The sequence below is a fragment of the Oreochromis aureus genome, linkage group 8 (genome assembly GCF_013358895.1).
Source record: "Oreochromis aureus strain Israel breed Guangdong linkage group 8, ZZ_aureus, whole genome shotgun sequence".
NCBI classification, from domain to species: Eukaryota; Metazoa; Chordata; class Actinopteri; order Cichliformes; family Cichlidae; genus Oreochromis; species Oreochromis aureus.
This window is the reverse complement of record NC_052949.1, coordinates 24,673,318-24,690,624: the sequence shown is the minus strand read 5'-3', so window position 1 is coordinate 24,690,624 and position 17,307 is coordinate 24,673,318. Positions and strand designations below refer to the sequence as shown.

At 40.3% G+C, this 17,307-nt stretch overlaps 1 protein-coding gene across 1 annotated transcript in view; it reads left to right on the top strand.

Moving 5' to 3' along the window:
• pemt (phosphatidylethanolamine N-methyltransferase) overlaps positions 1 to 17,307 on the top strand; it is an 84,852-nt gene that overhangs the window by 20,553 nt on the left and 46,992 nt on the right. The window contains exon 3 of the mRNA XM_031752511.2: positions 15,759 to 15,874. Within this exon, the coding sequence (XP_031608371.1) occupies positions 15,759 to 15,874 (116 nt within the window). The remainder of the gene's footprint in view (positions 1 to 15,758; positions 15,875 to 17,307) is intronic.

The window sequence follows — 17,307 nt, the reverse complement described above, 5'->3', positions numbered from 1 at the left end:
CCCCATCACAATAAATGGGGAAATCTAAAACTTATTTGGCCTCCTATGGCACTATTTGGGAGATTATTGGATAAGAAATCAGTAAATATTATAAAGTTATAAAGTAAATAACTTTTGGTTTAGTTTTAGCAAATGTTGGTTTTGATTAATAAATATGTATTGTTTTGTATTTAAAAAAAGTAATGGCAAAAACCTATCCAGTCCAGTTCTCCACTCAAAAATAGAGGTCGGTCTTAGTGGAACAAATAATTATGCCACCTAACACATGCATTATTAATCCCACCGTATGTGAGGATAAAACTGCTAGAGCAAACAGCATATTAATAGTCATGTGAGCTTCTCTCTACATATTAAGATGGTTTCAGTCATCAGGTCTGTGCTGCCCAGTGACCTACATTTGAGGAAAGAAAGGGCTTATCAGCTCATGCTGTCAGCAGAGGTCGGGGCAAAACAAAAATGATGACAACTAGACACTCTCTCGAGTTTAGGACCACACCCTTTTCAGCAATATTCTGTGAATTCGCTTTGACCAACTTGGATTTGGTACTCTCTGATGTTATAGCAATTAGTAGAGTGCAGTGTTACTGCTAAAAGAGATGGCTGGATCCATGAGCGTAACCAGAGATTTGACAATCATCATCTTTGTCTTCTAGTCAGAAAATTCACATGGGCATTTTGACCTCAAGTGACTGAAGTCAATAAAAGTAGATGCATTTGTTTCAGCGATGCAAGAGATACTCGTGTATTTATCGCTAGAGTGAAGAACTAAAGTTTCAGTTCATTGCTTTTACGATTTTATTCACTAGACTTTTTTTTTTTTTCAGTTGCACTCAATTACACTGATTGCAAGGTTGACGTGACCTCAGATGTACCTACACAGTGTAGGCTAATGTCTGCATGTTTTGGTGAGTCACACCAGTGGGCACAATGGAAACAGTTTCGAGATTGTTGATGTTTTCTTCTCGTTGTCACATTGAAAGTCTGATATGCTGTTTGATTTGCTATAGTTAAAAGAAACTGCTGCTGGCATTTCAAATTGGCCTAAAAAATCAGCCCCAAGCATCGTAGTTTTTGAACAAGATCTTTAAGATATAGTCATTTTTTGTTTTCAGAAACTTTCTTTTTCAAGTAAGTACACACTTGCTGGCTCTATAGGAATTAAGAGGGTGGGGGGGACAAACAAACAGAAAAAGCATGGCACATTGCCTTGAGTTTACAAAGTTGCATCTAAACAAATTACACAAATTCTGGAATTTGATGTCCATTGGACAGCAAGTCCGAAGTGGAGATGTTTGGCCATAATGCATAGTGCCATGTTTGGCAAAAACCAAGCACAGCATATCAGCATAAACATCTCACACCAACTGACAGGGCTTGGGCAACTTGCAGTTATTCAGTTGACCATGAACTTCTCTGTATACCAAATTATTTCAGAGTAAAATGCACGGTAATCTGTCCAACAGCTAAGGCTTCTCCCAAATGGTGTTTGTTAAGTTAATGGTGCTAAATGTGGTTCTACCAGTCACTGAATCACGGGCATCCATATACTTAATTTTTCACACAGAAGGACTGGAGCGAAGGCTCCTGCTTAGAGTTAAATATTTGTCATTATGGGATTCTTCTCCCACGGAAGACCAGGAGTATTTAATCAGTTCCATTTGTCTGTCTGTCTGTTTATTAGCAGTCTCCTCGAGCTCTAGGTGAAAATCATTTTGGTGAAAATCGGGTCAAAGTCACACCAAAAGTTAAAACTTTATATTGCCCGCAAGGTCTTCAAACTTTGCAAAAATATACTAGGCCTTTAAGACTGCCTAGGTTGGCTAATTATTTGACGTTGATCTTCATTGTTAGCGCCCAAGGTAAATGTTGGGTAATATATCATGTGAAAGGACATGGGCTGAGCTGTATGCCACACTTGTTATTTTTTTAATCCATCGCCCTGTGATGTCACATTAAAGACATGAGGTTTCCAAAATCACACACTGCATGAATATATCTTAAAATCTCAAGTTTTTATAGCTGATAGAAGCCAAAGATTTCAGCCAATCCTGCTCCAATCATATGGGTAAACATAATAAAATTTTAGTTATGTAATGCTTCGAGGTCAGGGTCACACAAATTAGGAAAAAAACTTTAGTTTCCATTGGATCATCTCCGAACATTAAAGGAACATATTAGTCATAGGGACATAGGCACTTTCTTTCTTTGAACTCTTTAATACATTATTTTTTCAATAGAACAGAACAATGACACAAAATCATTAATATACTACACTAGATTTATGTGTTAATAATGCTGATGTCAGCACAAATCTATGAAAATAATGCATATGCCATTTTCATATTACCAATGCTGATATTACCTTAAAACATCATCAGGTTTTTCAATACCCCGTTAAACTTCATCTTAACCAGTGTAGGTTTTTTTCTTTCTTTGGTGTATACATTTCAATTTTTAATAGTAAATCCATTTTATTGCCTTGCGATTGGCATTGCAATATTTAAGTTATAGCTGTAGAAGGATATAGGATGAACAGTTTAGTAATGAAATGGTTACTAAAAAGTCTACATAAAAATGTAGAAAAATGCGTGGATTATATCAGGCAACTATTCTCCAAATGTGTTTTTTTTTTTTTGTTGTTGTTCATTAAATAAGCAAAAACAAAAATTCTATGACAATACATTTTCGGGAAAGTCAGTTGCTTTACTGTTGATGAAAGGACTGTCAGAAAAGTTCATGTCATTAATTGTAAAAAAAAAAGTCTTTGTCGATCACATTGCGCTATTTGTTTATCCTGAACTTAACAAACACCAATGAAAATGGATAAAGATGGAATATTCAAGGTCACGGTGTAAAATGTTTTTGCAACTGGAGGGCAGTGTGATGTAACTGTGACCATAACAAACTGGGTACACTATCAGCTTTGAAGCAGCAAACAGTTTTTACTTCTTTTTGTTCTCTTATTTTTATCTTTATGACCTGGATCAGAGTAATACAAGGAGAGCATTTAGGCCTTTAGTCTTCCCATCTGCGTGCATTCAAGTCTGTGTTTACAAAGCCTTTAAGCATATCAGCTGAATCCTTTTTGGTGACATTATTGGGGTGATATAATAGTTGTCCTCCTGCGCCTGTGGCGTGATCTCATTAGACTTTAAACTAGTACAAAAAGTATCCTTCATTGTTACTGTTACTATTTTCTATCCTGTAAAATAAATAGAATAATTAGCCACGAATTAATAGTCTCAACTACTAAAAGATTAGAGCAACATATAATCACTGTAGAGGTGTTTGAACCTACTTAGACAGTGGGGGAAAAATATTTGACTCTTGGTGAATTTATGATTTTTTTTCCATTTACAAAGCGGTCTTTAATTTTTAATAGATGTTTTTTTTGTTTGTTTGTTTGTTTGTTTTTTACCTAAATTAATGTGGATTTTTGTGAGAGAAATAAGTATTTGATCTACAGCTTGGTGGGATAACTTGTTGGTAAGCACATCTGTCAGACATTTCTTGTAGCTGGTCACCAAGTTTCCATACATCTCAATGGGAATTTTTACAGATATCTGAAGTATCAGCTCTCTCAGTAGATTTTCTGTTGAATTAAAGTCCAGAGACCAGCTAGGCCAACTGCATGAACTTAATCTTCTTCAGCAGCTGCTTTGTTGCCCTGGCCATATGCTTCCAGCTTTGTCTGGATGGACAACCTACCTGTGATTCATTTTTAATGTCCTAACTGAGCGGAGGAGGTTTTCTTTCAAGACTTTTCTATATCTTCCTCAGTGCAATGCATTCATACTTAACCAAAGTAGCATTATATCTACACATAAGTAACCACTAATCAGAGACTGGGTTTTTAAAGTGTATCTTTGATCAATTTGTTGCTAGCAGCCTGTTGCAAAAAGGCATCATTTGTTTCCATTGGGGTTTTTTTATTCATCTGCTGGGGTCAATAAATGATTACACACAATAACATTATAAGTGATTCAAACTATGCAAATGTTCAGTCTTATCTCAATCTTACAGGACTCCAGAAATCTATCCGTATGTGTAAGTTTAGTTTGCTTCATGTATTCTGTCCTGACAGACAATTAATCAAATATTCACCAGTTTGTGTGTATCCATGTGTTCTGTCCATGTTCTTGTTCTCTTTCTCCTCATTACTCCAGGACGGCACACATCCACGCATTAATGTACTTGGCTGTGTCTGTGTGCAGGTTGTTCTCCATTACAGTGTACAACACACACAGACACAGACACACAAATGCAAAAAACCTTCAGCTTCTTATGAGGCTAAAGTTCAAGGTGGCATTCTGTCTGGAGGGTGTGAAAATTATGAACTCCATGCATGCCGTAGATTCTGCTTGGAGTTATGCTGTTGGCATGTTGCAGAGGGTGTCTTGAGGTAATAATCAGTTGGGGCTACTTTTAACTATGTTTTCCCATTTCAGCTCCTTAGACATGGTTCCATCTATCTCTTGTCCTGACTTGAAGTCCAAATCAAGTGCCTGTATCTCAGATTTAAGTGGGCTGATGGGGATGCAGGAGTAGCCTGTTACCTAAACCTTGATTGAATTTGTGCTGAAGAGCTGCTAGTTCTCCCAATGTGGCGCCACTGCCGTGTACTCTCCTCATCTGTGCCTGCTGTTAGTTTCACCGCTTGATTGATGATTTGATAGCAACATCAGTAGTCTGCATACAGAACACCTGAATATTTTTAGCATACGCCATCACCCAGTGGATGGTTGGAAATCAGGCTGAACGAGGCTTAGAGGCCCACTGCCTGATCAGAAGAGAGTGTACTAACATAAATGGCCTGCTAATATGGATGATGGAGGTATGCTTGTTGGGTTTGAGTTTACTAATACATTTCTAGCTAAGCTAATCTTTTTTTTCATGATAGTTACACGTAATAGAATAATTTATAGTCCTAACCTAAACCTAAAATGACCAAATAATTTTAAATAAAGACCTAATATTTATCCATCCATCCATCCATCCATCCATTCACTTCCGCTTATCCTTTCCAGGGTCGCGGGGGGCGCTGGAGCCTATCCCAGCTGTCATAGGGCGAGTCATAGGGCGAGACCTAATATTTATTAAATTAAATTACTAAAACTTAAATAATACATATGAAGTATATAATCCATGTGTCTAGCAAAAGCATTTGCTCCACTGTCAATCCCTCTAAGCCACACATGTAGAAATTTTAGCCCTTTAAAGTGATAGATTTCTATGTACATGGACATGAATCGTATCAATGAAAACTTGTATTTAGGGAAACAAAAGACATGGAAAATTGGTGTTCAAAAACAGTAGATTAAAAGTAGAGACTATTGCACAAACTGCCATGAGACTGTGGTTTTTTGTGGGGGGGGGGGGTTTGTTTGTTTTTTTTATACAAAGTCGTCATTTTATTTTTTCCAGTGAAAGTCATGATTATTCTCTTTTGGCATGGACATGGACAGCGAGAGAAACCGTGGTCAATTAGTCACTGCTCTTACTTCTTTGAATTCTGCTCCCTGGGGTGCATGTGTAGTTGGTGCATTGTTACATCCCAACAGCAGTGCATTGCATTCAGTGCAGTTTCATCTATAGTGTTTTATCATCCTTGTGCCAGTAGTTACTTTTTCCTTGTTAAGATTTACTTTATATTTTTTAGGTCAATGTAGAGGGAAAGACACAGTAGAACCCAACCCCCAAAAAACCCAACATGTCTTTATAAAGATGGTTTAAAGTTTTTTTTGTACTCAGCTGTAAAACGCAAATGGGATATTGTCGTTACCCTGCAGGCCAAGTTTGAATGTGATAAGCTGAGAACGACTGAAATAGGACTTTCAAATTGATACCATAGATGCATCTACTTAAAATCTTGGACGAGATGGAATCTGAGTCACCTTGGCATCAAGGTCAAAGATCGGAAGTCATGTTTTCTGAAAATCTTGTCAGTGCGATTACTCGAAGGAAGTCACCTAGGATTTTAAAATTGATACCATAGTTGTAACTACCATGAGGCTGAGGGGTACCACTGGACACTGCCAGTATTTTTGCCTCATCCTTTTATTTATTCACTTTTCCGAAATCTTATTTTATTGTCATGTATCTATCTACATATCTATCTATGTTTCTTGACTGTGTTGCGTTTTCTTGTTTTTCTGTTTGACAAACTCTTTCTAAATGGTTTGTAAAAAGTGCTGCCATGTGAAAGGTTTTACTTATCAAGAAGTAGTAAAAACATTACATATTTATCTGGTCGTAATCAGATAAATATGACCTCAGATGAACAACACATGATACTGTGTCATTATTTATTCAACAGCATGAGCCAAATTGCAGAAGCAGAGCAGGATTTATTGGCTTGGAGAAGCACCTTTAGGACCGATGACTTTATCAGCCTCTCACATGGTTGCGGAAGAATGTTTGGTCTCTCTTCTGTATAAAGTTGCTTCAGTTCATAAAGGTTCGCAGGCATTTGTTTATGCACAGCTCTCTTAACTCCTGCCACACCATTTGATTTGGGTTTTGCAACACATCGTTCTTTTTTGTGAGCTATTTAGATCTTTCTTTGATAATGTGCATGGATCATTGTTGCTTTACCTATTGGACAGATGGCTTCACATTGGACTGTACAGTATTTTTGGTATACAAAGGAGTTCATGTTACTGTGGCTGCTAAATAAGTCCAAATTATTATACCTCCACCACCGTGCTTGACAGTTGGTTTGAGGTGTTTGTGCTGATATGCTGTATTCTGTTTTCACCAAACACGGCACTGTGCATTATGGTCAGTCATGACCACTTTGATCTGATAAGATAAGATAAGATAAGATAAGATAAGATAAGATAAGATAAGATAAGATGACCTTTATTAGTCCCACAGGTGGGAAATTTGTTTTGTTACAGCAAAGTGCAAAGTTATGTAGCAGAAATTAGAAAACACTGGAAAGCAATAAAATAAAATAAAATACCATATACAATAGAATAAAATAGAATAGAATAATATACACAATAGAATAAAATGGAAATACAAATACTATATACAACTGAGTAGGAAAATACAAAAATACAACTTCGTCAGAAGAAGAATTGCACATATAGCAGTCTTATTGCACATGTGTGGGTTTGTGTGTTTGATCAGCTGCAAAAGTCTTTATTGTAGAGTCTGACAGCAGTGGGGAGGAAAGACCTGCGAAATCTCTCCGTCCCACACCGTGGGTGCCGCAGTCTCCCACTGAAGGAGCTGCTCAGTGCTGTCAGAATCTCCTGCATGGGGTGGGAGATGTTGTCCAACAGGGATGACAGCTTAGCCGCCATTCTCCTGTCACTCACCACCTCCACTGGGTCCAGAGGGCATCCCAGAACAGAGCTGGCCAAAAGACATTGTTTGTGAAGTTTTTTGTCCTCCTGACAAACAAGCTATACTTGTTCAGTCTTTTTCTAATTGTACTGTCATGAATTGAATCTTTCCTACTGAATAAGCTTTCGAACTGCTTAATGGTGGGTTTCAGTGTTTTTGTTAGGCAGCAGCAGTTACATCTTTAAGGTCATTGTTGGTGTTTATTTGTGTCAACAGATACATGAATGCTCCCGACTAGCACACTGGCAGAATGTATGCTTTTATAGAGGTGGCAATTCTCGCTGATACAGAGTTAATTAGCATTTGATTAGCAGCACCGTCGTAATAGCTATCCTGTGATTTCTGAATTCCTGTCAAAGCATTTTTAAAAAAGTGATGTCCTAGTATATAAAACCTTAATATTTAAAGAGGGTATCCATTCTTTTTCACATGAATGTATAAAGTATAATAAAATGGATTAGTCTGAGTCATCTGGTGCATTTAGCAGAAAGTAATAAAACTCTTAATATCAATGGCTAAGAATTTCATTGGTCACAAAATGTCCTCCTCTCTTAGGTGAGTACACTCTCTACCACTTTTGAACCCCTCTCTGTTCTTATGCATTTTATTTATATTCAGTTGGAGCTTAAACTGTAGTTTTGTCAGGGATACTTAAATGGTTACATAATGTTTCCTCTCTTACTTTTGACATCACCTACTTCTGGCATTACCGGGTTGTCATGACTTTTTCCTATGATATTCTGTCAACTCTGGAAAAACCTATAATAGAGATATAATGGACACATGTAGGGAGGGCAGATATGTTTACATAACATTAGATGTACATGGAAACCTGCCTGAATGACTCGCTGAAAGACTAGATTCAGGAGAATGAGTGCTAGCACAGAGGCTAATTTATTATTAAAATAAAATAGCTATTAGCAATTTTATCATCAGGCGTAATTACTTCTCGTTTATATCTGTATATTCGACTTTTTTGGCATAAACACATTGTTAAATACATTTTCAACATCCAAAGTTGCAGCAAAATCATGTTAAGCTTTATTAGTTAGCTACATTTAGCTGGAATCTTTTAGGATCTGCCCATATAGCACAGCATTTTCTGTTTGTGTTTCCACTGATAGTTTAGCACAGTCTAGCAGGGGCTGTAGTCTGGTGTAGTGGTGTAGGTAGGGTTGCCAACAACTATCAAATAAAAGACCCTCTGGCATGCCAGAAGCACAATGCACAGAAAGCTGGGCATAGTGTAAGTAAGTGCTGTATGTTCATGCAGCCCATGAGTGACCCCAGAAAATTTGCAAGGAGGTGTTTTTTGCCAACTGGTCAGGAAATTTTTTCTCTAGTGACCAATTCAGGATGACATTTGAGCAAGTATATGACACAGGCAGTAAAGCAGAAGATGACCCCTTTTATAGGTTATTCATCCCAAAATTGAGGTGCTAGAATGACTCAGTTTATTATGTGAAACAAGGAATTGTGAAGCTGATGGAGCGCTCTCACCAGCATATAAAAGAAGGTTTTCTTATTTTTGTATTGAGCACACATCCTGTCTTTATTTTTTTTAGATCAGTGCCACTTACTTTGAGTCTCAAAAAGAACCATTGTGAATTGGTAAAAGAATATGCTGATGTGTTTGTAAAATGCATTACGTCATTATTTCAACACAAACCCGCTATCTGCAGACCTAATTATTATTTATTCCCTCCACTGTAGCTATGATTGTTCAGTTTCATTCCAGCTCGCTCTGTGCTAATGTCCATGTGGTGCAGACTGCAATGCAATCAAACTTTGGACGTAACCATACATCTTAGTCAAAGCACATCAACTGCTGGCCCTTAATTACACAGCAGTCGAACTCTGTTAGGAGGCAGAAGAAAAATGAAGGAACGGAAAAGGAAATGTCAGCATACGGCTTGCTGAAGGCTGGGATTTGAAAAACAAAACAGACGACATGAGCTGCAGAGAAAGAGGAAGGGGATTAATTCTTTGATTTAATCTTTTCATCTATTCTAAAAATGCAAAGAGAGCTGCCAAGTTTTCTCAGCATGCTTAAGCATGCTTTCTCAGCTGCCTCTGATTGCTCTTGAGCAGGTAGCGCTAACCCATTAACAATGCAATCTATATCTGGGGATTGCTGCATTCCATAAAGGACTCTTTACCACTTCTTAACATTTGTTTCACCTCACCTTTATATTTATATTCCTCCTCTTTTTTCCTACCTTGCCGCTCCTGAACATAGAAAAGCTGTTGCCATGGTAACATTTGTGCCTGTGGGATTCATTTTTGTTGTTTTTTGTTTTTTTTACAGTGATCTATCCATTACCTTAGCCCACTGTCAGGTGGTAATTTTAAGTTTTTCAGTCATTTCATAAACAGCACTTTGAGTTGCTAATGCCACTGAAAGGTTCACCATATGGACAGATGGGTTAAACGCCTTTTGTGCTGCATAAATGGGTATGTGAATATTTTCCATTCCTTTTTTTGGGAGAGAAGTGCGTTTTGGAAAATGCAACTGTGACCAGTTAGATAAGATTCTATGGCGTCACTCCCTGCTGGATATGCACAGTACTATATAAAGAGCTTTAAAAAAATAAACACTCGTCAATAGCCAGCTGTTTCAGAGGTGAACAAATAAACTTGAACAAATAATCGCTTCGGGGCAGAACACAATGTGCAAAAAAACATCACTCTTCCCTCTCTATGACGGGAATAATAACATTTCAAAACTATAGACAAAAGTCATGATATTTAACTATTTAAGGCTCAAAGCCAGATACCAAAAGCAAACAAGATCTCTCTCTGCTGTCTCTATACGAGAAACTGCTGTGGTAGCCAAAGCATCCTGTTTTATTCTTCTTCTTTTGGCTTCTTTTGGCTGCTCTTTAGCGATTGACGCAGCAGTGTATCTGCCTCTGCCTCGCCCATCCCTTGCATCCTCTTATGTCACACCAACCCTCTACATGTCCTCTTTCACAACATCAATGAACCCTCTCTGCGGCCTTCTTTTCCTCCTGCCTGACGGCTCCATCTCTAGCATCCTTTGTCTAGTGTAGCCACTGTTCTTCCTCTATACATGTCCAGACCGTCTCAGCTTCGCCTCTCTAACTTTGTCTCCTAACAGCTCAACCTAAACTGTCCCTCTGATATTCTTATCCTGTCCATCCTTGTCACTTCCAGTGAAAATCTTGTTTTTGAAAACTTCATTAAAATGCGGATAAAGGCAGCATTTTTGAGACTTCACAAAAGTATATGCAAATTGACCAGGAGACCATTTTCAGTATTTTGTCAAGAGCATTCTGATTTTTCATGGCCAGTAAAGCCAGTGTTTTCATGTGCACTTCTTGTCATTGCATACATAATGCTGTTAAAAAAAACAAAAAAAAACTGTTGTGATAATGACATAGATGTTTCAGGCATATAATGAACAGGATTTTGCATGGAGCTTATTTTCTTGGTTGAATGTTGCTTGGTAAAATTGGTGTAACCCATTCCCTCACTGACCTGGGACTGCAAAAAACTGGCTTCAGTGGCTTCAGGACCTCTTGTTCGATCTACTCATGAATACAGATACATCTTAAAAAGCTAAGTTGCCAGTAGAAGATTCCATTTCTGCAAATGTTATCCATTTTTGCTCTCCACACAGGTTGGTTGCATGCATCCAAAGCCTGTTTAAGCTTCTAGTTCCAAATATCTTGTCGCGTGAGGGCAGTATACCCTCACTGATCTCTTGCACCTTGTCCTGAGGCATCAACGACTATACAGTTTCTTAACCGAACCAACTCTGAACCCTGGAACTAGTTGTGTCAGAAGGCATCCTATTCAGCTTTTAGACTGCACTCACTATGTCTCTAATTAATACTACTAATGATTGATTGAATTGATTAGAGAGACAAGAAGAAAGAAGTTGAGCACTTGAGCTTTGACAATGTTAAGATGTTTTCAGATGTTTGCGACATGATCAAATGATAAAAAGACATTGAAAGAAACCACTGAATTACAAACTACTCTGATATTGTGAGAAAGACGCAGCTATGATTATATAGAGGCCAAAGATTCAAATTAATAAGTAGGGTGCCTATGTCAAAAAAATAATTTCCACATTTGTTCCAAATTTTTCCATTTTATTCATTTCTCACCTGAGAATATAATACCTCATAATGACAAAGTGCAAAAAAGTTGGCTTGAAATGTATTAAAAGTAAAAGAAAAAATGTAACATGTATGTAAGTATTCAGAGCCTTTGCATGATACTTTGTTGAAGTGCCTTTTGTAGCAATTACAGCATCAAGTCTTTTTGAGTATCATGCTACAGGCTTGGCACACCTATTTCTGGGTAGTCTTCCATTTTTCTTTGCAGAGCCTCTCAAGTGCCATCACATTGGCTAGGATGAGATAAGATAAGATAAGATAACTCTTTATTGTCATTGCACAGTCATACATAGTACACTAGTACAATGAAATTGGAAAACTGTCCTACGTCGGCAACAACCAACCATGTAACACAACACAACATGACACGATACGACACATCACAACGCAACACAAACAACACAACACAGTATAATAACTTAGTTAAAAAGAAGAAGAAGAAGAAGTGTATTTGTATTACTGTTATTATTGCACATTAATTATTATTGCACCTTGTTATAAATATAAATATTATTATTATTATTACTGTTTTTACCGTTGTTAACGGTAAGTCCAGGTAGGTAGCCAGTCAAGTTTAGCTATTTGCATTGACTAGGGCTATTGCCCTGTTGTAAAAGCTGTCCTTGAGTCTATTCGTTCGGGACCTCAGCAGCCTGAACCTCCTGCCAGACGGCAGCAGCTTAAACACCGGTGTCCTGGGTGTGTGCAGTCCCGTAGGATGCTGCGTGCCCTCTTGAGACAGCGAGTGCTGTACAGGTCCTTCAGGGAGGGAAGAGGATGTCCAATGATTTTTGGGCCATGTTGATGACCCTCTGGAGTGCCTTTTCTGTGTGCTGCGGTGCAGCTGGAGAACCATACACCGATGCAATATGTCAGCACACTTTCAATGGAGCAGCGGTAGAAGACGGTCAGCAGCTCCTTCTTCAGGTCCATTTTTCTGAGGATTCTCAGAAAGTGGAGACGCTGTTGGGCCTTCTTTAAAACCGCAGAGGTGTTAGAGCTCCATTGGAGGTCTGTGTCTATGTGCACACCCAGAAACTTGAAACTGGAGACCCTTTCCACACACTCCCGTTGATGCTGACAGGCTGCAGCTCAGACTTCCTCCTTCTGAAATCAACAACAAGTTCTTTTGTCTTGTTGGTATTGAGGTCCAGGTTGTTATCTACACACCAATCTGACAGCCTCTGAACTTCAGCTCTGTACGCCGACTCATCTCCCCTGAGATGAGCCCCACCACGGTGGTATCATCTGCAAACTTGATGACTGCGTTGTCTGGGTGGGTACTAACACAGTCATGTGTGTACAGAGTGTACAGTAGGGGACTCAGTACACAGCCTTGTGTGGGGAGCCGGTGTTAAGGCTGAGGGCTGAGGAAAGATGAGGCCCCACTCTAACTCTCTGTACACGGTCTGAGAGGAAGTCTCTGATCCAGCGGCAGGTGGTAGAAGGAAGTCCGATTTCCAGCAGTTTAACTATTAGTCTGTCCGGGAGTATCGTATTGAAAGCAGAGCTAAAGTCAACAAAGAGCAGTCTGGTGTAACAGCCCTGCACTTCCAGGTGAGAGATGGTGGTGTGGGCGTTGTAATAATGGCGTCTTCAGTTGATCTGTTAGCTCTGTATGCAAACTGGAGCGGGTCGAGTGTGGGTGGCAAGCAGGACATGATGTGACGTCGGACCAGTTTCTCAAAGCACTTCATTATAACAGGTGTTAGAGCAACTGGTCGGTAGTCGTTGAGGCTGCTAATGTTAGTACGCTTTGGCAGTGGGACAATTGTGGCTGACTTTAGGCACGGTGGGATGCAGGACTGGGACAGTGAAGTGTTGAAGATCTTAGTAAAGACCCCAGCCAGCTGGTCTGCACACTCTTTAAGGACCCTTGCGGTTACCCCATCTGGTCCGGGCGGCCTTCCTGGGGTTCACTGCCCTCAGTGTGCGCCTCACCTCATATTCCTGCACTTTTAGGCTTGGGCTGCTGCTGCTTTCTGATGTTTTTGCTGCTGCTGCCTCTGGTCCCTTCGTCTCAAAGCGTGCGAAGAAGTGGTTCAGCTCCTCCGAAGCGCCCGCGTTACCCTCAGTCAACGTGGTATTGCAAGGTTTGTAGTTGGTTAGTGCTGAACTCCCTGCCATACCTGTCGTGAGTTGTTATTGCTGAAGTGGTCTTGATCCTTCTCTTGTACACTGCCTTGGCTTCTCTGATGCTTCTTTTCAGCTCAGATCTGGCTGCACTGTACTGCATACCATCACCGGATCTAAAAGCGGCGGCCACGTTGCTTCAGCAGGACCTGGACCTCTTTAGTCATCCAGGGTTTCTGGTTGGAATACACCCGGAGACGTTTGTCCACAGTGACACTGTTGACACAGAAGTTAATATATGAGAGCACTGATGTTGTGTGCTCTTCAAGGTCCTGATGTTCAAACACACTCCAGTCCGTGTTTTCAAAACAGTCCTGCAGCTGATGTGATGCACCTTCTGGCCAGGTTTTCACAATTTTTGTGACTGGGGGGGCTCTTCTCCTAACTGGAGTGTATGCAGGGATCAGCAGCATGGCCATGTGGTCTGACAAACCTAGATGTGGAAGAGGGGTTGCTCTGTAGCCTTTTTGGATGTTGCTGTATGCTTTATCCAGTGTGTTTTTCCCCCTCGTTGCACATTTAATATGCTGTTCAAATCTGGGGAATACTGACCTTAAATCAGCATGGTTGAAGTCCCCCGCTATAATGTGCACTGCGTTTGGGTGGGAATTCTGCTGATTGCTTATTGTCTTGTGCAGCTCCTCCATGGCCGAGTTAGCGTTAGCATCGGGTGGTACATACACGGCCGTTACCATGACAACAGTAAACTCGCGAGGTAGGTAGACGGGTCTGCACTTCACAGTCAAATATTCCAAATCCGGGGAACAGTGGCTGTCTACAGTCTTTGTGTTGTTGCACCAGCTGTCATTGGTGTAGATGCATAAACCCCCTCCTTTGTTCTTACCGGAGTGGCCGTTCCTGTCGTGACGGTGGACCGTGCAGCCTGCTAGCTCAATAGCTGAGTCCGGAATTGATGGCTGCAGCCAAGTCTCTGTGAGTAATATTATGCTGCTGTCCCGTACACACTTGTTGACTGCAATCTGTAATCTCAGTTCGTCGATTTTGTTGGTTATGGACCTGACGTTGGAGAGGAAAATACTCGGAAGCGGTGGCTTAAATGGCTGTTTCTTTAGCCGTGCTAGTGGGCCCGCCCTGCAGCCACGCTTTTGCCTCCTTTGTTTACGTTTCCTCTTTGTCTTGCGGCTGGGAAGAACCAACCACGGAGACCCTGGAGCTCTCATTATGTCCTCCGGAATGCTGTGAAAGTTGTGGTAGTCTGATGTAATGCTACTTGCACAGCGTAATCCCAAGCTCAGAAGGTCCTGACGACTGTAGGTGGACTCTACTCGATGTATAATAATAAAAAACACACTCATCCAAACAGATACACGTAGAAAAAGTAAAAAACAAAACACCGAACGTGAGGAGCAGTGAGGAGCAGTGAGCCGCTGCGTCTGTGCGCGCCGCCATCTTGATGGGTTAGTGCATAGCCACAGACCTCTCCAGAGATGCCTGGGCTCTGGCTCGACCACTCAGACACATTCACAGAGTGGTTCTGAAGCTGCTCTTTGACCCTAACCACATTGTCCTGTTGGAACATGAACCTTCACACCAGTTCAAGGTTCAGAGCGCTTTGGAGCAGGTTATCATGACGGATCTCCTGTTAGATTGCTTAATTCATCCTTCCCTTGACCCTGAATAGCCTCCCAGTTTCTGCTCCTGAACAAAATCCACACAGTATCATGCTCCCACCACCATACTTCACTGTAGGGATGGTACAGGCCATTGGCCAGGTGATGCCTGGTTTTCTCCAGACATGACGCTCAATCTTTGTTTCATCAGACCAGAGAATTTTGTTTCTCATGGTCTGAGAATCCTTCAGGTGCCTTTTAGCAAACTCCAAGTGGGCTGTCATGTGTCTTTTACTGAGGAATAGCTTCTCTATAGCCACTCTACCATACAGGCCGGATTGGTGGAGTGCTGCAGAAATGATTGTCTTTCTGGAAGGTTGTCCTCTCTCCACAGAGCAATGCTGGAGCTCTGCCAAACTTAAGTTAAAAAGATTAACTTTGAGGGTTTTTACACTGACATAATGTGACAAATAATCATTAACTTTCAGTTTTTTAATGCAGTTTAATTGGATGTTTATGGTAAATACCATTGTCATTGTCTTCCTGTTGTCAGGTGGCAAGATGGGAGCATCGTACACGAAGACTCTCTGGGCTCTTTGGTAGCCCCTACCTGGCCTGTTGCTGCTTGGGCTTCGTCATTATACTGCTAAACATTTACCGCAGCCACAGGTGAGGAACACACTTTTAACCATAACAAAATATGGTTTGTTTTCCCCCTCATCCAGTCCAACAATTTAAAATTTGCGCTTCACCTTTGATTTAAAGAAAGCCTTGGTCCTCATAACATTGGGTGACAGGCCTTCACCAATCCAGTGGTCACTTGACATCATTGGACATATAAGCCTGCATGAATTTGTCCCCTTTTACACTCTTTGTTTCTGTTTCTTCTTCTATTTCATCCCACCTCTGTGCCTTCTTTTTCTGCTTTCTCCACAGCTCCTTTTTCCTTCCTCCTTGCTCTTTATCTGTGCCCACGGTTCTGTATGTGGCAGTATCACCCCACGCTTGCCATATACCACTTCCTATATGGTGTCCATACACCCACACGTCCCCTTGTGGGTCAAAATGATGACAAAGGATTCTCAACAAAACCACACACAGACTGTATGTCAATGCAACAACAGGCCTTTTTTCCCTCTCTTAAAGGATCTGTGTGATGTCTGTTGCTGGGCAACAACCATTTTGGGAACAGGCTGGTCCAAAGCGATAAATTGTCTTGCCAGTTTTCTCTTGTGCTTACGAAGAGAATTTTTTATCAACTCATGGTGCATTCTGAGTAGCTAAATATAGCTGTGGGACAAAGCGATTTATTCACTCACTCATTCATTCACAAGAAGAGAAAATGTGAATAAGGTGATTAAATGCTGTAATAAACTTGGATGTAGTCATATAAGGCTGCAAACAAGGATACTGAATAGGAAGCTGTGGTTCCATGTCTTGTCAGAGGAAAATAGGCAAGACTTCTGGATCAATGTACTTTGGAGAGATGAGTTAAAGTGAAAATTTTGGGGGAAAATCCATGTTTGATGAAAACCAAACAAAGCATATCGTCAAACATCTCATACCAACTGTCAGTTATGGTGTTGGAGTGGTGAAAATTTGGGTTCGCTGTGGAGCTGCTGGACCTCTTTGCCTCTCAGTCATCGAGTTTCCCAGTATACTAAAGTCAAATGTGAGGCCATTAGTTCGATAGCTAAAGCTTAGCCAAAACTGGGTCATGGAAAAGGATTGTAATACCAAGCACAGCAGCAAGTCTACAACAGAATGACTAAAAGAGAAAAGAATCGAAGTGTTGCGATCAAGGTATACTTTGGTGGGACCTTAAATTGGACATGAAACACTCCATTTATAAAAGCTAATTTATACCATGTGTGGAGGGGAAAATCTTCTTCACTTACATTTGGGCTTTGCTTTTCCGCAGTTCTAGTATGAAGTGATTACTCATAGAGATGCAATGAGAATTTGTAAAAAGTATGGCATCTCTTCCTCAGAGGCTCTGGGTTTTTTGTTTGTTTTTTGTCACTGTCAACCTCTTTTTATGTCACACTCATCAATTTATTCTCCCTATGATGTTAGAATTCCTGACCCTGTTTTGGTAAGAA